General features: G+C 46.7%; 1 protein-coding gene across 4 annotated transcripts in view; it reads right to left on the bottom strand.

Annotated features, from left to right (window-relative positions):
* Positions 1-25,358, bottom strand: part of LOC147895444 (uncharacterized) — a 76,750-nt gene that overhangs the window by 33,084 nt on the left and 18,308 nt on the right. For all 4 annotated transcript variants that reach the window (XM_087383891.1, XM_087383888.1, XM_087383890.1 and 1 more), the window contains 3 exons: positions 18,390-18,497; positions 18,139-18,210; positions 3,628-3,770 (listed from right to left, as the gene is read on the bottom strand). In XM_087383891.1, coding sequence (XP_087240017.1) covers positions 3,628-3,770; positions 18,139-18,210; positions 18,390-18,497 — 323 coding nt within the window. The remainder of the gene's footprint in view (positions 1-3,627; positions 3,771-18,138; positions 18,211-18,389; positions 18,498-25,358) is intronic.

Here is a 25,358-nt window from a genome sequence, read left to right as displayed (position 1 = left end):
CCGAACTAGAAGCTAATAGTGAAGAGTTTTCCACACAACAAACAAGCTTTTTCTGCCTGGTACCCCTTCCAAATGTCCCTCAACCGGGGTTTCCAACACCCTGGATTCCGCATCAATTTCCACTTGGAGTTTAAGGACATGACCAAGGATTGCTTATCTACCAGCTGCCTGTATACCATCATCGTAGTGACCTTTCGCAAATTCGTTTTTCTCCCAAACACACCATTGATTTACCCACCAGCTGGGTGAAATGATACAATCTATAGGCCAAGCAGCCGGGACAAGACCCACCGTAGCTAAGAAGCACCATTTCAACTTCATTGAGCAAAAATTGAGCTCAAACCACTGCCACAGGTTTACAAAAGGCCAGACTCACATCCCACAGCTGCAACCAAGACACACCTTTTTTCTGCATAATCCGAGCATGCAGCAGATCCAGCAAAGCAAGAGGTTTTGCCTTCATGGTAACTGCCCAACTCCACCAAATGTTCTCACACAAACTAGCATCACCTCGAAGACTAGATCTCCTTTTCCACGTTATCAAGTACCTGCAAGATTTCCACAAGCCCCGTGATAAGACCCGGCAATCTTCAGCGGCGGCGGGAACCGCGTGCACCTTGTCATACCAAGAGAGATGTACCCACCCCTCTGCCTTTTCCATTTTCAACAAACCATTTAGTTATCCCCATGACATTCAAACATATACAAACCAATGAAACATTTCTAAACCCAACATCAAGAATCCCCAGTCTGCCTCTCATCTTTGGGCATTTTAAGAGCTTCCCACAAATATAATGCATATGACGTTTACCCCCATCTTCAGCCAGTAACCTCTCTATCTCCATCCAATGACTTTTCTTGAAGCTACACAAGTAGGGGCAGCAGCTATAGAGGGTGTTGACTGGTCACTGCTGGAGGTCCAGCCTGCTAGCCCTGCTTCCTCCCTCCTCACCATTGCCTAGCTTCTCCCCTTCTCCCTCCTTGCTCGTCCACCCCACACCCTTCTGCTGTAGGAAGCCCCCCCCCCCCCCCCGGTTTCTTTTTTCCGCCCCTCTGCGCAGCCTTTTGCACCTCTTTTCGCTCTCCGCTCCTGGTCGCCTTTGCCGCCCTCAGCCCCACCATTGCTACAAGTGGTTTCTTCTATCATGCATGTGACTAGCACGCGGTTGCAAGCTGCGAGTGCATCCCCTTGCACATTCGACTTTGCAGGGGTCTTTTGTCCCAGGTTCTTGGGGGCGCCTTTGACAAATAGAGCCCGGACCTGCAATTTGGCCTGGCTTTTCTAATTGCAGGGCTGGGTAGCCTTTTGGCCTTCCCACCTTGAGGTTTTTTGGGGTGCTGTGCGCCTTCCCTTTTTTTGCTTTTCGAGGCAGCACTTTCAGTTGCCTTTAGCCTTTTCCTTTTTGCTTTTTCCTTCCCTTCCATCCTCCCTCTCCTTGCCTAGCAGAAGCAGTTCTTTGGCTCGTCCGTGTGGGTGGGTGTGCTTTCTAGGTCGTGACCTCTCTTTGATCTAGCCAGAGGGCTATCATAGTAGCTCCCTCGACTCCCACTTCTGCTCGAATTGTCCTTTCCCAAGAAGACAAGCGACAGTTGGAGACAATAATTCAGTCCCTTCAGGATAGGGTCGTAGTGGGCACATTATTGGCCTTACGCCCAGGAGAGGTTTGGTTCATGATTGGATTCAAGCGAGCTTAGCCCTAGAGGGTGATCACATCCAGGAAGCCACAATCTATGGGAGAGGATTTTTTGTTCTTCATCTAATCTCCCCCAATACATCCCAGGCTTTGGTGGAGTAGAGTCCCATCTTCCTTGGCCCGCAGTTGGTCTTGTCATCCCTTGGTACCATGGATTTACAGTTGACGATATGGACTTCACACATCACATGCCTCAATTTTTGGTGACACTGGTCGATACTCCTACAGGAGTCCCGAGAAGTGCATCATCCCTTTCCATTGGGGAATGATTTGTCATGGTGCTCGAGTCCCCTCCGCCTTCCAGATAGCCACCAGGATACCAGGGTAAATGGAACCTCTACATGCACTTGGTGCACTAGCTCTGAGCACTTGATACTAGGACATTTTTCTACTTTGCTATTTTTTTGTACTAGATTAGTACTTTAGCACTCAGCAAGGGTCGTAGCGAGCCCTTTGCTTCAGCCCACTATGGTTTGTATGAATTACCTCTATTTTGCACTTTGTCTCATAGGCCTGCGAGGCCTCCTGAAGACATTAATAAATGTGTGTGTGTGTCCATCCAGACCGGAGTTTCATCGTTTCTTCGTTTGGGTTCGCTATTGGGCACTATGGACATTATGGACATATAGGAATTGTAAAGTCTTTGGTGATCCTACTTTCTCTCTGTTTGGCTTTTCCAGGCGTTCGCTGCCAGTAAGAAGTCAGACAGCTCCGGTTCTAGCTTGCAGTTCTTGCAAGAAAGATGAAGGACATGGAAAATAATGGTAAGGAAGAAATTATTGCAGAAGTAATACACTAGTGTAATACATCTCCACCAGCACCACCACTTGTTTCAACAGTCACATAGCTGATCTGCACCCAAGTTAGCTCAGCCAAGAAGGAGTTGGATATCATGGCCAACAACAAAGTCAATAAAGTCGACATGTATGCAAAAGTCAAGAGCCGCAAGCCAGAGTGTATAATAAAAAAATATTACACATTGGGAGGCTATCAGAAGATGCCTTGGCTGCTTTGAAGATGATGCAAAATACAATGAAGAGGAAAGAATCACATGCCTCAAGAAGGAGATAGCACAAGTTGAATGGGATGCAAATGACATTAGTTGTATCACTAAGAAAGAAAAACAGCTACAAGTTTATTTCAATGAGAGGGCAGGAAGAGTAAAGATTCATCGCCAGACAAACAAGCTGAAGGGTACACGGGTATGGATATCTGAGGAGCTTACTCCACCTCAGCCAGACATGGAGAATGGGCAATCTACCGAGATGGATTGGCATTGATTAGAGATTTCAATAACTGATGTAATGAAGACCATTTTATTTTATGATAGGACTAGAATTTAGATGTATGCTATAATAACCTCGAGCTGAGATGCCATGTGCATTCCTTGATTCTCTGGTTTACCCAGATGTTGTAAGTCGTTTTGACCGTTTGCACTTTGACCCATAGGCCTGTGAGGCCTCCCATGGACGTTAATCTCTCTCTCTCTCTCTCTCTCTCTCTCTATATATATATATATATATCTGTGTGTGTGTGTTGTGTGTACATATATCTTTAAGATGTGATTGTACACATGCACATGCATGAATTTTCATTTTGGCTTTTTTATTGTAGGACTTGGCTTTGTAGGGAAAGCATAGGTCGACTCATAGTCTAAGGAGCAACAACAACGAGCAGCCTAGCTGGAAACATCTAAGATTGGTATGAGGAGGAAGAAAAACTGAAGATACATTGGCAATTGTCAAAGAGCCACCCCAACTATCACATGCAATAAGCCAGTAATAAGTTTTATTAGAAAGAGAGATAACAAGTCCTTATGAACTTTTAAACATGGGAAGATAAGATTCAAATATTCTGCCCATCAAGAGAGTGAGATTTAAACCGAGAAATGTGGAACTGGAGAATGCAATGTGTAAGGAGGAAAGGTATTAACCATTTATAAGTTGAGAGACTACTACTACGAACTGTCCAACGATTCTTTTCAGAATCCCATTGATCAGGTTTTGCCTCCGGAAGTTGCAATGCTTCTCTTGGTGTTGTCAACGAAACAAATGAAATTGCAGATTGTTTCGCTTGCTGTCCAAACCAAACAAAAACCACAAAACCAAAGTGATCTTGCGTTAAATCCATGTATTCAATAGTCCCACATAATTAAGAGTATTTTACAAAAGGAACACTCTTATGGGAAAGGACGAACCCCCCCCCCACACACACACACGCACTTTTTTTTTGGGTGAAATCCAATTGATATTATATTACAAAGAGCAGTCCCCAAGAAGGGCACAGCCAGTTACATACATCAGACACTTTTTTGGGGGGGTACAAGGAAGTAAGTATTAAAGGAAAATGTACATTCAAAGCTCCTCCAAAGAGGAGCTTAAAGCTAAAAACAGTGAAAAAAAGCCTCGAACTGGGCCAGAGGAAGACCTTCCTGTGCGTACACATCCTGAGAGATTGATGCCAGTTACATACATCACACACACACATCTTTTTTTTTTAAGTTGAAATCTAGTTGTCATTATAGTACAAGAAACAGTCCCGAAGAAAGGGACTATCAGCTACAAGAAGGCAGTATAATCAAGATCCCGAGCATGTAAGCAATCATAAAATGATTGTTTCAGAGATGCTCGAAAGAATTGATATTTGGCAAGAGAAGGATCACCAAAGACTCCATGATTGCGGTCATTCCATAGAGTCCATAGTGCCCAATAACGAACCCAGTGAAACAGAAGATCAAATCCCTGCCGCATAGGATGAAAGCCAAACAACCAAAAAAGCCCGCCAAAAGAGGCACTGGGGAAACGAGCCCGTAGCCACTGCTGTAATAAAAGCAAGAAATCACGGGACTGTGGGCAGTGCCAAAACAGATGGGGCATGGACTCCTGTATAGACAGACAACGTCGACAAGAGGCAGGAGCACGTGCGCGTGCACACAGACGCACACATGCACATTTATCTATATATATGCGTGCACCTTCCACCGTTTCCCCGATGCCTCTTTCTGTCTGTCCATGCACCTTGCAAGGCATCCCTTTGCCTCCCTTCATTTTCATACTGAAGTCTTTGGCTGAAGTGTAGAATACGTCCAGTGTGGTAGTTTAGTGAAAGCCATATTCCATAGCCTTCATCACTCCACCTACTTGACACCTCTCATCTTCCTGAAAGTGTGTACTCCCAGCTATACTTGATAAAGTTTAAAATAACAATAAATAACCTTGCTGTTTTTTCCATGATGGAAAGATCAGTGCCAAAGTGGACGGAAATCCATAGTTTCTGTCCAAACCACGACAGAAACGTATGGATACATCCATGCCTGACTGTAAACTACAGTCCACTCTCTTTTATCACCTTTGTTTGCAAGATTCGAGTTATGTTCTACACCTCCTTTCAGATCACATTATCCCCTCTTCACTTGTGCCATTGTCAAAGTCCTCTGGGCTGTTTTTTAATTGTTGATGGAGGTTCTTGATTCGTTTTGGGTGAGTTCTTGATGCAACTCCAAGATTGGGAAGAGGCAAAGGGAAGGGGAGCAGGGGGGGTAAGGGTGGTGGCCTTGCTCCCTTATCCTCTAAAGGCACATAGAAGAGGCAGAGCATCAGTTTTCTGAACAGTCCTTGATCTCAGTTTTGTCCAGCCCATTGGCAGAAGACCACTACACAAAAAAAGTATCCTTTGATTCATTGATGAATAGGGTTGTCCTTTATCATGATTACCTCCATAGGTTTTATAAAAATCAGTTGAAAACTTTTGCATATGATCCCCATGTGCATGTGGGTGTCTGGACATGTGCACATGTGTGAGAGAAATATGTTCATATTATGATCTATGCCCATGATTTTGGCTCCTAAAGGGGCTATCTCAAAAAAACTGTGGAGGGTGATTTAATAGACTTGAAGATCTTCAGGAGTAAGGTCTCACAAACAAAAGGCCTTCGTGCCAAGATCCGTCTAATTTCCATGCTTTGGATTGATGATTCTCATTGATGCCTTCTATGTTGTGTCTTTGGCTTAGGTTATCCGAATACCATCAAGCTTGATCCATTAGTTGCTTCTCAAGCTAACTCATCAGTTGAGCTTCCCAGCCATGCCCTATTTCTTCTAGAGCCTTGCAATGTGCTTTTTTGTTTGAGCTTCTCGTTCCTTTAAGATGTAATGATGCAGTCTTAATATAGAATATGCTATATGCCTATAAATAATACTAAAGTGCTTCAGCCTTAAATGCTTACTTGCACCATGAATGTTTGAGGTTAGAAAAACAACATAGAGGTTAAGATCTTAGAACCCACTATATATCATCCATAAAGGGCCCCATTATGCGGCTACACCTCCCCCCGCCCCGCTCCAAACGTCATCAAGCAATCCCCCCTTTTTCCTCCTCAACCTTTCCAAATACCCACAACATCATGCCATAATGCCGCTATCTGTGCATAAGGGGGGCCCTCCCTTTAGAGCAGCCAACCTAGGCCATGGAAGGGCCGACATTGGAGCAAGGTGGCCTGGTTAAGGGTGCTGACATGGCTCTCTGCCAAGTGGCCAGCCTGGTCGGCCAGTTCTGAGCCTGAAACCACCCTACTACCAGGGCCCCTGTTTGAGCCTATTAAATACCAGGCAGCTAGTCCACTATAGCCTTCAATGTGCTCCAAAACAATCCACATGGACTAAAACATTTCAACACATGGGCAGAATTACCCAGCACCAAATAGTTCTCTCTTCCTAATGTAGCCTTGGTGTTCTCATATGGGGCCCACAAATAGGATTTAACATACCTATCGATTACCGCATTGTGGGCCCATGCCCATCCATCATATGAAGTGCTCCATCTATGCTCTTATTGGAGGCATTCTCTATAACCCCTGCTAATCTAGATCATCTCCCTAATGACATGGTATCGCACCTCGATGTGCTTCATCGGAGGGCATGAAAAACCAGCTTCTTGGTGATCGTAATTCTAGTTGCCACAAAAGGATTACTATTGTGTCCTCCAGTTAAAAAAGAGCGCTAGTGGGTTGCTTCTTGCAAAACCATGAGATGGCACCTGACCCCAACAAACAATATCCTGTAGTAGACCATCAAGAATTCCAATCTGCATCCTAAATTGAATGATAGTGCCCACCTAAGGTGGTATCCATCTTATAAGTGAGCCATAGATGGGCAATGGTTGATGTGCTACCAAAGTCCGAATCATAGCCATCCTGGCCATCGAGGTCACGGTAGTCAAGACAATATGTCTATGTATAACCTTTGGCAACCACTCCACAATGCCATCACATTTTTACGTAGCATTGACAATCTACTTGGTGCCAAAAACAAACTGTTCTGGCTGTTGTCAACCACATCCCAATGTGTTCTTGTCCATCTAGTAGATCTCCACTCTGGCTGACCTTCACTCCTTGATGTCTCAATCTGAGCCATAAAATTATAGTTCAAGGCGTCCTGCTTCTTATCCTGTCATCGGTAAAATCTCCATGCTCCTATGACACTGCTATCAGGAATGTTGATAGTTATTTATAAGGTCTATTCATGTGCAGTTCGTGGTGAAATGAGATGTTGTTTAAGAGATGAATCTTGAAGAAACAGTTGTTTGAGCTACAACCGTGAAGGCACTCATATTGGCGATTTGTGAGAAGGAGATGGTGGAGCCAATCGACGATATGAAGTCAAGGACTGAGTAGCCAAAGCCACCAAAGAAGAGTCCTATAAAATGGAAGGCCATTTCTAGATGGCAACTGATAAACTTTTGGCTCTGTGATGTACCTGATACAAATGCACTGTTTGTTCTAGGAAATTACCTTTGCTCTAACTTCTTGCTCGCATGCACAAAAGCATCAGAACCAAATGAGTAATGATAGATTTTCTCTTTCAATAGGGCTCGTAATAAGGAGTCTTACTTTGACTGCTTTCATCATAGTCCATTTCATGATGTGGACGATCATGCTGCCTGCCTACGACTAGAAAGAACGTTTGAAAGCTTTTCCACGCCAACGTACTCAAAACCCATTATCCCCCCTTGCTGCTGTAGGCATAGATATTAAAAGTGGCAGCGGAAGATGCAAACAAACTGAAGCTACAGAACCACACAGAGAACACTAGAGACAACAAGATGTGCCACAAACAGATCTGCTGTAACTCAGCCCATAAACCAGGGCAGCAACTGAAATACAAAGTGTCCTGAACAGGATGAGAAACAGGAGCTGCAGAAGGGGCTGAACTGAAGCAGAGGAAAGGGGCACAAGGAGGCTGCAGCCTGAGAGCACGGAAGCTGGAGGAGCCTGAAGCGAGGACGCAGGAGCCTGGGAGCGAGGAGGCTAGAGGAGCCTGAACCGAGGAGGCAGGAGCCTGGGAAAGAGGAGGGATCTGCAGAGGGAGCGTGGGCAGCCAACAGGGGAGCTGAGGGGCTCAGGTAGGGACGGCCAGGAGCAGGCAATGACTAGAGCCTTGAGGAGCTGCTGGAGTGAGTGAGTAAAATGAGGAAGGGGGAGGGCCCTTATATAGGGAAGGCCAGGAGGGTCGGTCTAGTTGGCCTAGACCGACCAGCCTGGTCGGTCAGCCAACTGGGCCGACCAGCTAGTCGGCCAGGGGCTGGTCGGCCAGGACCTGGTCGGCCAGAGGCTGGTCGGCCAGTCTACCCCCCTCTGGTCCCATGCTGCGTGGGAGCTGGTCGGCCAGTCTACCCCCTTTGGCCCTGCTGCGTGGGGGTTGAGGTGCGCCCTGGAGATGTCAGTCTCAACACCCCCTCTCAGCTCCAGGGTGTGGCACAAGACCCAGAGAGCTGGCATGATGCTGGAGAAGGGGAGAGGAAACAGGTTTGGTAAAAATGTCTGCGACGTTGTCGGTAGTGGTGCTGAAGAGGAGCAAAATGGTACCGTCAAGAACCTTCTCTCGCGTGTAGTGGTACTGAATTTCGATGTGTTTTGTCCGAGCATGGAAAACCGGATTGCGAGCAAGGGCAATACAGCTTTGATTGTCACAAAAAAGTGTGGTAGGAGCGGGTTGCTGAAAACCACAATCGAGAAGAAGGCGCCAAAGCCACACAGCCTCACAGGTGGCACTACACATAGCACGATACTCAGCCTCGGTGGAGGATAGGGCGACCGTGGGTTGGCGTTTACTGTACCAGGAGATAGCCGCAGAGCCAAAGGAGAAAACATAGCCCGTGGTAGAGCGGCGAGAATCGGGGTCGCCAGCCCAATCAGAGTCACTCCAACCTCGGAGAGTGAGCGGGGAAGGAGAGGAACCACCGGCAGTATATAGGAGCCCGAAAGTAGAGGTCCCCTGAAGATAGCGGAGGAGACGTCGAGCAGCCTGCCAATGAGAAAGCGAAGGGGTTTGCATGAAGGTACTGAGGGTGCCGACAGAGAAGCCGAGATCCAGTCGAGTGTTAAGTAGCCAGATAAGAGAACCAACAAGCTAGCGGTAGAGGGAGGCATCAGGATAAGCAGTGGACCCAGAAGCAGAGAGTTTAGAGTTGGGATCCATGGGAGAAGTGATGGGCCGACAGTCAGCCATGTGGAAAGTTTCGAGGAGCTCATGAACATAGCGCTGCTGAGAGACAAAATACCCCCTCTTGGTCTGCCAAATCTCAAGACCCAAGAAAAAATGGAGGAGGCCCATATCCGTCATCTCAAATTCAGTTTGAAGAGCAACTTTAATGGCAAGGATATGATTGGTATGACTCCCAATAAGTATTAGATCATTCACATAAAGAATGATGAAGGTATGAAGCTGTCCTTCATGAAAGAGATATAGATTGGGATCAGCCAGAGAGCGATGAAGCCCTTTGCGGCAGAAGAAGGTATCAATACGCTGATTCCAGGCCCTAGGAGCTTGCTTGAGACCGTAGAGGGCCTTGCGAAGGCGACAGACCATGGAAGGAGAACAAGAATCAATGAAGCCGGGTGGCTGATCCACATATACCTCTTCTTGAAGATCACCATTCAAAAACGCAGATTTGACGTCCATTTGAAAAATGGGCCACTGATGGTGGGCCGCAAGAGCAAGGATCGTTCGGATGGTGCTCATCCGGGCGGTAGGTGCAAAGGTCTCCCCATAGTCGATGCCGGGTCGTTGGGCATAGCCTTTAGCCACCAGCCGAGCTTTATACTTGTCGACAGAACCATCAGAGGTGTACTTTGTTTTGAATATCCACCGGACACCGATTACGGAACGGTGTGAGGGACGAGGAACAAGGTCCCAGGTATGGTTCCAAAGAAGAGCATGAATTTCCGCTTCCATAGCCTGTTTCCAATGAGGCTGGGCCAGAGCCTGAGGAACGGTAGTGGGCTCGCGAGTGGCGAGGATGCGAGACATAAGGGCGTAATTGACATGGAGGGGATCAGAAGAGGACGGTGGGGGGTGGCGATGAGAGCGACGAGGCCCATCATCAGGGTGTGGTTCGGAGTAGGGATCCTCAAGACCGGAGGAGCGGAGAGTATCAATGAGCCATCGCGGAACACGTACCGAGCGGGGTTCCAAGGGAGGAGCAGACGAGGGTGGAGCCGGAGAAGGAGGCGGAGGAGAGAGAATAGGAGGTGATGTAACGGGGGACGAGGCAGGTGGAGGGATAGAGGGCTCCGGGGCATCGGACGGATCTCCAAGAACAGGAGGAGAGTCGGAGGATGGCGGAAGGACCTGCTCGTCGAAAAGGACAACCCTGCTCACGGAGATAATGCGGCGGTGAGGATCATATAGGCGATATCCAGTGGAGACGGAGTTGTAGCCTACAAACAAGAGCTTGTGGGACTTAGGATCAAGCTTTCCACGATCAGATTTAGGAATATGAACATAAGCATCACAGCCGAATACCCGAAAATGGGAAACATCGGGCTTAGATCCATAGTAAGCCTGATAAGGGGTCATGCCTGGAACCGCTGATGTCGAAGAGCGGTTAAGAGTATGGATCGCTGTCATCATGGCCTCGGCCCAGAGGGACTGAGGGAGTTGACTGTGAGTCAGCATTGTCCGAGCCATTTCAACGCCGGTACGATGTTTACGTTCAACCACGCCATTATCAGAAGGGGTACCTGTGTTGGCAAATTCCCGTTTGACACCATGACTACTCAAGAACCGATCAAACTCGAGAGAGGTGAACTCACCACCCTTATCAGCACGAAGAATTTTGAGCGAGTGGTTGGATTCTTTTTCGACCAGGGCCAGCCAGGTCTGGAAACGACTGAAAGCCAGATCCTTGTGGGAAAGAAAATAGATCCAAGAATAGCGACTGAAGTAATCAACAAGGAGCATGTAGTACGAGGCACCCCCCAGTGACATAACCTGCATAGGGCCACAAAGGTCGAGGTGAACAAGACCAAGCGGAACGGTGGCACGGCGAGAGGCATGATGGGCGAACGGCTCGCGATGTTGTTTGCCCAATATACAAGAGGGACAGAGACCTTGGCGAGTGCCGACGTTAGGGAGGCCGAGGACAAGCTCACGGAAAGCACGATGGAGAGCATCAATGTGTAGATGACCAAACCGATAGTGCCAAAGGTCGCCAAGAGAGGTGCCTGTAAGGGAGGGAAGGGCGACAAGCTTGTAGATACCATTGGTAGAATGGCCGGTCCAAACCGGCTGTCCGGTAGCACGATCGCGGATGGTAACAGAGGCCGCTTCAAACTCAACCTTCATATTGTTTTGACAAATCTGATGAACCGAAAGGAGATGAAAGCAGAGAGACGGAACATAAAGAACACGAGAGGAGTGTTTACCCCCTTTGCCATCAGGAATAATATCAAGAGAGCCCTCTGAATGAACAGGAATAGAGTGCTTGTCGCCGATGCAAACACGACCAGAATGAGGGGTGAGATCCTGGAGCAGCGAGGAGGGGGTCATATGCCGAGAGGCCCCACTATCAACGATCCATTCACGAGCATCGGAACTATGGAGAGCCAATGACTCTACTGCAGGAAGGGGTACCGAATTCAAGAGCTCAAGGTGAACAAATGCAGGGGTGGGGGTAAGGGAAGCATCAGCCGCAGCGGCCATGGGTGCGTCAGCTCGTTTGTGTTTGCGGTAGGGACAATTGCGCCAATAATGGCCAGGAGTGCCACAGTGATTGCAATTACCTTTGGGAGCAAGACGGTCACTGGAGGGATCTGAAGAAGATGAGTTAGTGGCAGAGGACGGAGCATTCTTGGATCGAGGTTTGGGACGGTGGGCCACAAGAGCCTCAGAAGAACCATCAGAGGTTTGATGAACTGTTCCTCCTGATCCATCATCATGGGGACAAGTTCCTCCCAAGTGATGGTGCTGAGGCGGCCAGAGGTAATAAGAGAAGAATAGAATGCTGCGTATCGACTGTCAGTAATAACATGAGATAAGAGAGTAATAGCCATATCTTCGGAGGAGATAGCCTTGCCTGCATGGAGGATGTCCTGATGCATGCTCTGCATTTTATTGATGTGGTCCCGTATGGAAGGGGAAGTAGCCGGATCGAGGCGACGAAGCTAAACTTCCAAGGAGATACGTTTCATGGGAGTGACGCAAAGGTACATGCCATCAAGGAATTCCCAAATAGCACGTGCAGAAGTAAGGTGCTTGATATGATTGAGAACCCCTGGTTGACAATTGAGAAAGATGAACGAGCGTACACGAGCATTCAATTTGTCCTAGATAAGAGAAGCATGTGGATCCTCCTCAGGAGACGGACGAGGGATCCCGGGATCAACAAACTCGGCAAGATCATAAGATTCCAATACAGACGCCATCTGAATTTTCCAAAGGGAATAGTTGGTCCCATCTAACTGCCGAGCATCTGGAAATGTAGGAAGAGTGGGGATGCGTACAGGCTTGTCAGACTCTTGAAAGAAGCTAGACATAGGGGGAACGCGAAGATCCGGAGCAGAATCCTTTGTTTCATCAGCCATGACTGAAACCAGGGAGTGGACAGCAACCAAGGGCTGAAGAGAACGGGGCTGGTGAGTAGATCGAAATCTAGAACGGGGCTGCCGACAGGCAGCAAAAAAAAGATATAGGGGAAGATGAGAGCTCTGTAGTCAGCGGGAAAGAGAGTTGCCGACGAGGACAAGCTTCTTCAACTTCATCAATACAGGAGCTCCAAGATCAGAGAGTATTCTGGTGCTCTGATACCATATTAAAAGTGGCAGCGGAAGATGCAAACAAACTGAAGCTACAGAACCACACAGAGAACACTAGAGACAACAAGATGTGCCACAAACAGATCTGCTGTAACTCAGCCCATAAACCAGGGCAGCAACTGAAATACAAAATGTTCTGAACAGGATGAGAAACAGGAGCTGCAGAAGGGGCTGAACTGAAGCAGAGGAAAGGGGCACAAGGAGGCTGCAGCCTGAGAGCACGGAGGCTGGAGGAGCCTGAAGCGAGGAGGCAGGAGCCTGGGAGCGAGGAGGCTAGAGGAGCCTGAACCGAGGAGGCAGGAGCCTGGGAAAGAGGAGGGATCTGCAGAGGGAGCGTGGGCAGCCAACAGGGGAGCTGAGGGGCTCAAGTAGGGACGGCCAAGAGCAGGCAATGACTGGAGCCTTGAGGAGCTGCTGGAGTGAGTGAGTAAAATGAGGAAGGGGGAGGGCCCTTATATAGGGAAGGCCAGGAGGGTCGGTCTAGTTGGCCTAGACCGACCAGCCTGGTCGGTCAGCCAACTAGGCCGACCAGCTGGTCGGCCAGGGGCTGGTCGGCCAGGGGCTGGTCAGCCAGGACCTGGTCGGCCAGAGGCTGGTCGGCCAGTCTACCCCCTCTGGCCCCCTGCTGCGTGGGAGCTGGTCGGCCAGTCCACCCCCTTTGGCCCTGCTGCGTGGGGGTTGAGGTGCGCCCTGGAGATGTCAGTCTCAACAATAGAAAGCCTCTAAAATAAATGTTCCCCCTTCATCTCTCTTTCATCGCATTCTGGTCCTAGGCCTTTCACCCTTTAAATTTCTCAAAGATATGAGACTCCTTTGCTAGAAAGCAAACCCAAATCATGATTGATTCAGATTAAAAAGTACATTGACCCTTAAATTAAGTTGGTGGTCATCTCCTATAGACATTGGAGTCAACCAACTCTAGCAAGGCCTTGCCCAGAACAGGCCTGCTTCACGAATGCATTTCAATGTCGCTTGCCGTCCATACGAGCATGGCACATGGTTCCTAACATCAGTGGACATCCATCCACCAAACTTGTCTTCTGCATCTAATGAGAATTGTAGTTGATGTGACCAAACCTTTCATGCCACAATCTGAAGGTACCTGACTGATCCTGGGATAGCAATGCTATGAAGAAATCTATTCCTCATGCAACAACCTTTATTGATCTGTTTATAGCTCCTGCCAGACCTATAAATAGGCCTTGTCCCTGCCATCAGAATGGTGTTGCAATCCTACAGCCCTGTCTCAAATCTGTTGATGCATGCAGCTCCTCCCCAGCTTGGCACGACACCTAATCATGGGCCTACACATTTTCTACTACCCAATCCTACACAGGTCAACTGAATCCTAAGTCTTCTTCATATGCTGGCTCACAGGGGATCAGTGACCTTCTCTAACACCCAGTCTCAATGACTCAACCATGGGCAAATGCCCATGCATCAAATGAGTGTTGGGATATCTCAAGGTGTATGCCTCAGGCACACCTTATGTTTCTATGTGTGAGTGCTAGAGGCACAGTTAGGTGCCCACAAGCACAGTTAGGTGGTGGAAAAGCCACATAGGATGATTGAGTGAATCTAGGAGCAGATTGAGGAGATGATTGTGGAGCTTTGAGGTCATCAGTGATGTCAGTGACCTTGTATGAGGTGCCTACTTAAGGACCTCTTTCTTCTTCATTCTATATGCAAGTATTCTGATTTTGTGTCAACTCTACTCTCTCCTTTCAGTGTTCCAACATGTTGTGTGTTTTGTAAACACCTCTGGTCACCTTATGATGTAGGCCATGTGTATGTTTGTTCCATGGTACCTCCTACAGACATTGTGTGCATGTACATGTAGGGGAGATAACCATTGGAAGGTCTGTTTGTATCCCTTTCTGTTTACCTTACACCCAAGGGAACCCTTGCTAGCATGAGAACCTAGCCATAGATTTATCCTTGACCACCATGAGATGGCATGAGAAACTATGAGACTAGATGTATCCTTGACATAGCCTGAGGCATTTCCTTGAGGGGGGGTTTTGTTGGGATATCTCAAGGTGTATGCCTCAGGCACACCTTATGTTTCTATGTGTGAGTGCTAGAGGCACAGTTAGGTGCCCACAAGCACAGTTAGGTGGTGGAAAAGCCACATAGGATGATTGAGTGAATCTAGGAGCAGATTGAGGAGATGATTGTGGAGCTTTGAGGTCATCAGTGATGTCAGTGACCTTGTATGAGGTGCCTACTTAAGGACCTCTTTCTTCTTCATTCTATGTGTCAACTCTACTCTCTCCTTTCAGTGTTCCAACAATGAGATGCTCCAACTGCTCTCTGAAAAGAACCTTGTGAAGATGTCAAAAGATGTTACCCTATGTTGGGTAAAGCAGCTCCACAATCGAAACCAAAATCAACTCTCGAATAAAATGGTACTGAGCCTCAAGCGCTTCGTCCGAGCATGAAATATTGGGTTCTTTGCAATCGCTATGCAGCTCTTGCTGTCGCACATGATCATTATCACCTTCTCATGATATGGCACCTAACGCAAGCATGAAGCAATATCCTAACATCGAAAGCCATGTATCCCAATCTTAGCCCAATCTGAATCACAGAACCCACCACAGTGCAGTAAGTGATCCCATAACTGCGTATACCCTTCAGATACCTCAAAACCATGAATCCCGCCTTCATCGGCTTCAATGAGAATCGACGAAGTAATACCACACTGCAAAAGCTATATCTAGTCAAGTATACAAGCTTCAAATCAACCTGCCATACAACGCTACATCAATCAACAATTGAGACGGATCCTCGTTGTCCCAGCTTCCATTGGGGTTGGTGCGACATTGCATTCCTCCATCAGAACCTTCTCACAGAAACTCTTGACAGTACGTCTCTTGATAGATGAAGATACTATCGCTTGCCAGACTTCTATTTTGAGAAAGTAATTGAGATCCTAAATCTGTCACCTCCAACTCCTTCATCAAGGGTCCCTTGACTTCCTAGAATCTTCCTCCTGTGATCTACTATGATAATTAAGTCATCTACGTTCAGGATTATTATCATGCCCTTTGTAAAGAGAGAGAGATTTGCATCAGGTGGACTTCAAGATAAGCCTATCACATAGAAGTAGTCATCTATCCTTTAGTACCATACTCTTGGGGTCTGTTTTAGCCCGTAAAGTGCCCTGCATACCCTCTTTCCTTTGCTCATATGCCGAAATCCCTATGGCTGTTCGACTTAGAGCTCTCCATTTATAAAGGTAGACTTCACATCCATCTGATAAATTGACCAATGATGGTGGGCAACCAGAGCTTGACCATGCATATGGTAGTCATCCTGTCTGTAGGAGCAAATGTCTCCGAGTGCCTTCGCATTTCTCTATATCCAATCTCACACTCGTACCAGATATGCTAGTGTCACAACTCTCGTTGTTGGATCCGTAACATCCTTGGGCTTTACATTGATTCCTTCAATGATCTCCCTTATAAGCCTTGCAACCAAACGACTACATAGCTTCACCTTCTAGATAGGATAGTTAGTCCCATCCAATTACCCACTTCTCCAAAGTTAGAAATAGGCATGCGAGAAGCCATTGCAGGAACTTCAGAATGACATGACAAACTTTGAACTGAGTACAACACACAAACAGTCACTGGAATTACACCACCTTGCTGAATTGGGGGTATATGCCTTCCTTCAAGACTGCCACCTTCGGCTCTAATACCACGTTATAGTTGAGAGCCTACTGAAGAAGTAACCCTACAGCGGAATAAATTTAATCCCTCACTGACCTCTCTCACACTGATAGTGCACACACGCACTGAATCCACACAGGGAATTGAAGCAGAAGAACTCAGACTTTATTCATCCACGGGCACGGGGACAACCGCTCAAAAACGAGCTGGAAACATCCAGCAAACTGCTGGGTAAAACCACAGTCAGATGTGACTGTTGAGCTGAGATCTGTACGGAGCCTAGATGCTCTATCACTCCTTCTGTGTTGCCTGGAAATAGGTTTCAGTGGGATAGATTGGAACGTGCCCAAAGCCCCTTATTTATCAGGGTGGAGGGGCTGGGAAAAACCCCCCAAACAGGGCCAACTCAAACAGGAGTCAACCATGCCTCAGTTGAACCAGTAACTGGCTGACCAGACCTGTAACAGAGTCGCCTGGCCATGCCATCAGAACTGCACAATCTTGCAGCCCTGCCTCAAATCAGCTGTTGTCTGCAGCTCCTCCCCAGCGTGGCACCACCCTAATCGTGGGCCTACACCAGCTTCTACTGCCCAATCCTACACAGCTCAACTGAACCCTAAGTCCTCATATGGGACCTCACAGGTTGATCAATGACCTTTTCTAACACTGACAAAGTACAGAAGAAAGTAGAACAAATACACCTCCGTATGAAAGCCACCAAAACGTGGACTTAAAGTGCAACTGATGGCTCCAATATTCAGCCAACGAGTGGACAAAACTGAGCAAAGACTGCTCAGAAAGCTGATGCTCTTTCTCTTCTACACGCTTTGTGCTGACGCTTGAGTGAAAGAGGGAGTGAGCCTCTCCAAAAAAAATCCACATGGACCACAACAGGCTAACACATGTAAAGATCTATGCAGCTAGGAGCACTTGCCACAGGTAATTGTAATCTTTTTAGGCAAAATTGTAGTCTGCCCATCTCTAACTTCAGAAAGGCTATGACCTGAAATATTAATGTTAACATACACTAAAATTTCAGCAATGTTATCACAATATGCTTAGAATAAATGTTATAATCTTGATCATAAAGCAACCCTTCTTATAATAATCATTCTTTGCAGTACTTTCGACGACTAGGCACTGTGTAGTTTATCTACCAAATTGATATGGCTAGATTGGTTCAACAGATAAATGCATACATACATAAAAACACAAATACATATTTCTATCATGAGCATGTCTATGCTGTTTCAGAAGTGAACTGAAAAGACTGAGAAGTGCTGATGTGGACACCTCTCCGTCATTCACAGGATCTTTGAACTATTTTTAAAACGTATTCTAAGAACTCCATCAATCTAGTCAGTAAAGACCTATTTTGTAGTCGAGTGAGCATCAACGTTGTTTCTGTGGGGCTTTGAAGAGTGCAAAAAACCTTTAGAGTTCCATGACAGGGTCTCAGCCCTTCTCCTCATGCATAGAACCCGGCCGCTAACCCAACGAATTGACTGACATTAGTGAAAGACAATTTGAATGTGCAAATAACAATATATTAGAAGCTATCCACCACAAGCCAAGCATGGCTGTAAATCTAACACATTAAACAAAAAATAAGTGTGAAGAGTATTAAAGCCCTGTCTGAAAAACTGAACAGGGAATACAGTTTTGTTGAACTAACTTCTGCATGCTCAAGGGCATGTATTTGTAACAGATCCTCCTTGCACTCCATGCTGCAAACATCATCCTCTGTCTGCCAAGGCCATGAAATATCAGTTACAACTATCTGCTATCTTCACTGAGCAACTGCTTCTTTCATGAGGTTCAGAGCTGGCCATCCCCAAACCACAGGGTGGACAGGGCTAAAACCTTCTTCAGCTTTCTTTTTAAACATCAAATCAAAACAATTTTCATCACTGGAAAACGTTTAACCTCATCACAGATATATGCACCATATCGGCCACACACTACACAGGAAGGTTCTCCAGGAGCTGCAAAGCGCTGGTCAGATCTTTGCATGATTATTCCTTCATCTGAAGCCTGTACAAATGAGCCAAAAGCTTCAATGAACTCTCTCTCTCTCTCTCTCTCTCTCTCTCTCTGTTACCATAAATCTCTATCCTAACCACTACTGCAGATCACGGGAGTAGCACCTCTCTTGTCCACCCAGCCAAACTGCCAAACTTCAAGCATGAGAGAGAGAGAGAACTATTACGAAATCACGTAAATCACAATTCTTCATTCTCTCACAAGCCTTGACAGACCCCAATTCCCTAGATAGATCTAGATGCCACATGTCATCCATATAGGGCCTTTCTAATGCAACATTTCACCCCTCTCTTGGGATGCATTTAAGTCCTTGCCCCTAGGCACATTCTTTGCACTAGGCCCCTGGTCTCAGATCTATCTAGTCCGGTGCTATCAGCCCTCACCTAGGACCTTGACATTAATCCCTCCCGATCATTTACATAAAGCGCAAACACATATATTACAAAGATAGATCCTATAAGGGAAATGTCGACTGATTCTTCCGAGGTCATGCTACCTCGGCTAGAGCGTAACATTCCTTCCCTCTTCAGACATCAGCGTCCTCGATGATAAAGTCTGGGAACACTCTCCGCAACTGATATACGGACTCCCAGGTAGCTTCGGATAGAGGCTGACCATGCCATGCAACCAACACCGTGGGTATCTTCCGATTTCGTATTTGCATTGTTCCTCGGTCCAAGATTCTTGTTGGTTTGCGCCTTGCAATATCCTCTATCTCCTGAAACAAAACCACACCTTCGATTAGTGAGTCACCAGTATGTAAAAATTTCTTTAAACGTGAAACATGAAAAACCGGGTGCACCTTACACCCCTGTGGCAATTCTAATTTATAGGCTACACTGCCTATTCTCTTTAGAATTAACCACGGCCCACAGTATCGAGGTGATAACTTAGCACACTCTCCTGAAGTCAACGACTTCGAGTGCGAAGGAATTCTGAGAAAAACTTTTTCTCCTTCTTCAAATACTCTTATAGACCGATTTTCATCCGCATACACCTTGGCTCTATCCATAGCCTGGCGGATATTAGCTCTCGCAAGTGCTAGCATCTCCCGCATCTGAACTACAAAGTTCGCGGCACTAGGCACTTTCTGAGGTACTCCAACTATAGTTGGATTGGCTGGCCTATAACCATAGTTCAGCTCAAACGGACTGAACCCAGTAGATGAATGTTTCCTGTCATTGTAGGCAAACTCCAACAATGGCAACCACTTGTCCCATGTATGTTGCCTCAATGACACATATGCCCTCAGCATATCCTCTAAAGTCTGGTTGACTCTCTCCGTCTGACCATCCGTCTCAGGATGATCCCCACTACTCATTCCCAACTCAGTCCTTAGTGTCTCAAATACCGCTGTCCAAAAATGACCGGTAAACCTGACATCTCTGTCTGACACTATGGATCTAGGCAATCCATGCAGACGAAATATATGTCTAATAAACAACTCCGCTACTTGCGGGGCACTAATAGACTCTCTAGTCGGAATGAAGTGAGCCATCTTGGTTAGACGATCAACCACCACAAGGATAGAATTATACCCTCCTTGTGTTGCAGGTAGTCCTACAATAAAATCCATGGAAATGCTCTCCCACTTACTTAGTGGTATTTCCAAGGGCTGTAAAAGTCCGGGTGGCTTCACCCGCTCGGCCTTACTTACCTGACACGAGAAACACCGTGTCACATATTCATGAATATGCTTTTTCATCTTTGGCCAAAAGAAGTCTCGCTTCACGAGATCATATGTCTTCTCGACACCTGGATGTCCCGCACACGGGCTATCATGGCATTGTCGAATGACTCTCTGCCTGAGATCATTCTGACCAGGTACTACAACCTTGCCATTTCTAACTAGCATACCATCCCTTATGGTATATCTTGCATAAGTTTGGCCTTTTCTGGATGCCAGGTCATCCTTTTCATTTTCCCCGGGTTTTAACACATGAGCCTTAGGCCATAAGCTCTGGACAAACTCGTCCACCTTCTGAGTTTCTCTGATCTCGGTCATTAGAGCACTCTCTAATACCGTGAAACTCAGGTTGTGCATAATGCGAGACAACGCATCAGCTACCTTGTTGTCTTTTCCTCTTCGGTACCGAATCGTTAGATTAAACTCCTGCATGAGCTCTGCCCACCTAGCTTGGCGGCCCCTCAAGTCAGGCTGTTTACAGAAATGTTTCAGAGTATCATGATCCACATCCACATAAAACTCTGAACCATACAGATAATGCCTCCATGTTTTCAAAGCATGGATAACTGCATACAACTCCAATTCATGAGTTGGCCAATTCCTTTGAGAGGGAGAAAGCTTCTTGCTTTCAAAGGCTACTGGCCTTCCCTCTTGAAGGAGGACTGCTCCTACCGCAATGCCACTTGCATCGGTTTCTAGGAACAACGGTTTCTGGGGATCAACTATCTTTAACACCGGTCCTAAGACCACAGCTTGTTTTATGGTGTTAAAACTTTCTTGTTGATTCTGTCCCCAAATAAAAGGTACTTTATCTGAGGTCAGATCAGTCAATGGCGATACTATTCCGGAATATCCTTTGATATGCCTTCTATAAAACTGGACAAATCCCAAGAATGATCGCAACGCGGTCAGACTCTGAGGGATTGGCCAAGTTAGTATCGCAGCCACTTTCTTCGGATCCATTTCTAACCCCTGTGGAGTAATTATGAACCCTAGATACTCAAGCCTAACCATACACAGTATAGTTTTCTTTTTATTCACATAAAGACTGGCTTTCCTCAAAGTACTGAACACTATCCTTAAGTGTTCACGATGTTCAGTAAGACTTTTACTGAATATCAAAATGTCGTCAATAAAATGTACTACGAACTTTCCGATATACGGTCGTAGTAAGTCGTTCATAAGCATGACGAAGGTCGCTGGAGCATTGGTAAGTCCGAAGGGCATTACCAAAAACTCATAATGACCAAACCTGCTTCTAAAAGCGGTTTTATGCACATCCTCGGCTCTAATCCGGATCTGATGATAGCCGCACTTAAGATCTATCTTGCTGAAAATCACGGCTCCATGTAATGCATCTAGCAAATCATCAATCCGAGCCATCGGATACCTGTGCTTAACAGTGATATTATTCAATGCTCTGTAATCTATACAGAGGCGAAACGTATCATCCTTTTTCCTCTTTAATATCACTGGTGAAGCAAAAGGTGAGAAACTTGGTTGAATCTGCCCCAACTTGAGGTATTCTTCCAGTTGCCTACGCACCTCCGCTTCTTCAGTAAAGCTCATTCTATAGGGAGGTCTATTTACAGGTTCTGCCCCCGGGATCAGTTCAATCTTATGCTGAACTTTCCGTTCTGGAGGTAACCCATAAGGTAGTTCATCCCTAAAACATTCAGAGAACTCCTCTGTTATAAGATTAGCCAGCTTGGCCATCTCATCACTTTGCATAACATCAGTGCTAGCCGAAGACTCATCCACCGACTCTACCGATGCTGTGCAAAGGTATAAAGACTCTACTTGAGCCTTTCTGATTTCCATCACGGAAACCAACGGTCCCTGAGGTATATCTCTTTCACCTCGCAAGACATAAAGCACATCATTCATCTTGAATTGATATACGTGCTTTTTCCAATCAATGGCTGGATTCTTCCTAGAATGCCACGCCATTCCCAGGGCTATATCCGCATGAGCAAGCTTGGTTATTTCAAAATCAAGCTTCTCAGCATAGTCCTGAATCCGAAGCTCCAACTGGGTAACCCTTTGGTCCCATACTTCAGTTGAACTTCCATCAGCCATCCTGACTGTATACGCGTAGTCAGATGGACTTGTCTTTAATTTCAGCCTCTTCACGAGCTTGGAGTTAATCACATTGTGAGTTGACGCTGAGTCAAACAACACAATGACATCATGATTGGCCACTTGCCCTTTCATTTTGATTAACTCCGTATTATTGAAGGCTGTATACCCCGTTGCTGCGAGCTTAGATAGGATGTTATCAGGTGCACTCGTCACTAACTTAGTAACAGACACACAGAACAAACAAGGTACTAATCTCTGAGAAGATCCCGCTAGCTGAATCTGCATCTCTTCTGCTCTGGGACTTCCCTGCATCTCCACGTCGCACTCTGAGATCACCATCTCAGCCATCCGACGATCTTTATTACGTGGACAATCTCTCCACTGATGAGGTTGAAGGCAACCAAAGCATAAGCCTTCTCTCCTCGCTTTTTCCCTTTGTTCCGGGTTCAAGGGAGACTTAGACCAAGCCCGGGCTGCCATTGGAGTTACTTTTCTCTTCACTCCAATGGTGGTACTTGGTTTAGGAGTTTCAGCCGGTCTCGCCTGCTTGGCTTGACCACTCGGCTGCGAACCACTCCCTTTACTAGTCCACTTCTTCTTAAACCCAGATTTCTTTGGATACCCATACTGGGTTCCAACCTGTGCAAACCCACTTGGCTTGCTGCCCTTGGCATCCTCGTAGTTTAAGGCTATAGCTATTGCATCATCTAGCGTGTTCGCGTACTTAGCCCGAACTTCCATTTTTATTCGGTCATTCAATCCAAATATGAAATCTTTCACTTGGATTGATTGAGGCAGGGGTTCGTCAACCTTCATTACACTCTCTCGAAACTTATCAGTGTATTCTGCCACTGATAAATTTCTCTGACGCAGGTTCCTATATTGATCCCAAGCTCGGGATGCCTCGTCAGGAGGTAAGAAGTGTTTCCTGAACTCTCTTTTAAACCCCTCCCAGGTAGTGGATGCTATCCCGTCTTTTTGTTGTTTAATCCACCACCGATCCGCTGCCTCACTAAACATATGGGTGGCCTCGCGGATCTTTTTGATGTCATTTCTGATCTCACAAATGGCGAACGCCTCGTCCCATTTGTGTAACCATGTCTCAATGACATCGGAGCTACGGTCGTTCATCCGACCAGAATACTTTTCCGGTCTGTAATTTGCAATATTTGGCACTTTAGCCTTCCTAGGCTCGACCGTATGGACACTAGACTCCGGTTCCATTGGAGCCTTTCCCTTCTCCTCTCGAGAAGGTCTGGCAGACATACTCTGTAGTACTCTCCTAAGTTCGGACTGCCCTGCATTGGCTTGTAATTGCTGCGCTAACAACTGTTGCAAGGCATCCTCCAACAATGCAATCCTGCCAGATAAAGTGTGAGCTACTGGGCGCGATCCCTGCTGGGTCGGCCGGACTCCTGATTCACCAGGGTCCCTCCTGGAAGCTCCTTCTTCTGCTTCCATTTAGTTCAGCAAGTGTTTTGGTTTGGGGCTTTTTTTTTTTTTTTTTTTTTTTTTTTTTTTTTAAACACCCCTAGAACACCGTAATCACAAGCTGACACAATTCAGGGTACTGACACTCCGAACACAATTCCCTATACTAGGGAACTCCTGCAATCTGACATGCACACTAATTACGTATTTGACACAGGCATATATATTCAATCCCGCCTTTCCCTATACTAGGGAAACTACTGCATTTTACTCTGACTGAAGCCCACAGGCATATCCTCAAGCATAATCTGATCTTACTACAGCATTAAAGCCTCATACAGGCTGATTACTCACGAGGTCCTATCTACAAAAACAATGTAGCCTCACCAGACTAAATCAAGGAGGGGAAAAAAACATGAAACTAAGGGGGTTGAAGAGAGCTTCCTGGTCATCCACGAACAGCCACACCCTTTTCTTCCAAGCAGTTCGAGTCTTCAATTCCTGCAACCTCCACGCTCTGTCTGCCTGTGAATAAAAGCCTTATTTGGTGTCGCGCATCCTCCAGATTGCGCTGCCCACGCCAACCTACGGACTGTCTGCGTCGATTCACCGCAGCACGTCACAACCTTCCACGTGAGCGCCGTTCCTCACGGATCTCGTCGGCAGTCTTCTCGTCATCACCCTCTTGTGATTCGCCACCAGCGCTCCCAAACCACCAATCCCTGCATCGACAGCTCCGACCACTCCCCCGGACTACGTGCACACAGGTCGTTCACGAGCTCACGCAACCCTTCAGGTGAATCCCATTACTGCACGTCGACCAGCCCACACCTCCATGCGTCGCCGAATCACCACCTACGGAACATCCAGGCTAAGACTACTTGCTGGCAGGCGATTGACGACAGGCCTTCCCACGGCCCCTGCTCCGTCACCACGCTTCAGCCCGTTAATTTGCGCTGCTCCCAGGTCTTACCCCTACACAACCCGTCGCTCTGATACCAAATGTTACCATAAATCTCTATCCTAACCACTACTGCAGATCACGGGAGTAGCACCTCTCTTGTCCACCCAGCCAAACTGCCAAACTTCAAGCATGAGAGAGAGAGAGAACTATTACGAAATCACGTAAATCACAATTCTTCATTCTCTCACAAGCCTTGACAGACCCCAATTCCCTAGATAGATCTAGATGCCACATGTCATCCATATAGGGCCTTTCTAATGCAACATTTCACCCCTCTCTTGGGATGCATTTAAGTCCTTGCCCCTAGGCACATTCTTTGCACTAGGCCCCTGGTCTCAGATCTATCTAGTCCGGTGCTATCAGCCCTCACCTAGGACCTTGACATTAATCCCTCCCGATCATTTACATAAAGCGCAAACACATATATTACAAAGATAGATCCTATAAGGGAAATGTCGACTGATTCTTCCGAGGTCATGCTACCTCGGCTAGAGCGTAACACTCTCTCTCTCTCTCTCTTGCACACACACGCACACATATCCATATATACAATCAATGCCACTCAACAAAGATATACAACCAATATGGCATGAGGTTCATCAGTTTTACAACTTTTTCCAATTGTAATAAAAATTCTATGAGCATGGCGACATATCAATGGATATCATAAAGGCAGGGCCCCTCTGAT

This window comes from Dipteris shenzhenensis, chromosome 13 (genome assembly GCF_047967505.1).
Source record: "Dipteris shenzhenensis isolate YYH24624 ecotype China chromosome 13, Dip_SZ_1.0, whole genome shotgun sequence".
In the NCBI taxonomy this organism is placed as follows: Eukaryota; Viridiplantae; Streptophyta; class Polypodiopsida; order Gleicheniales; family Dipteridaceae; genus Dipteris; species Dipteris shenzhenensis.
This window is presented reverse-complemented; position numbering and strand designations above follow the sequence as displayed.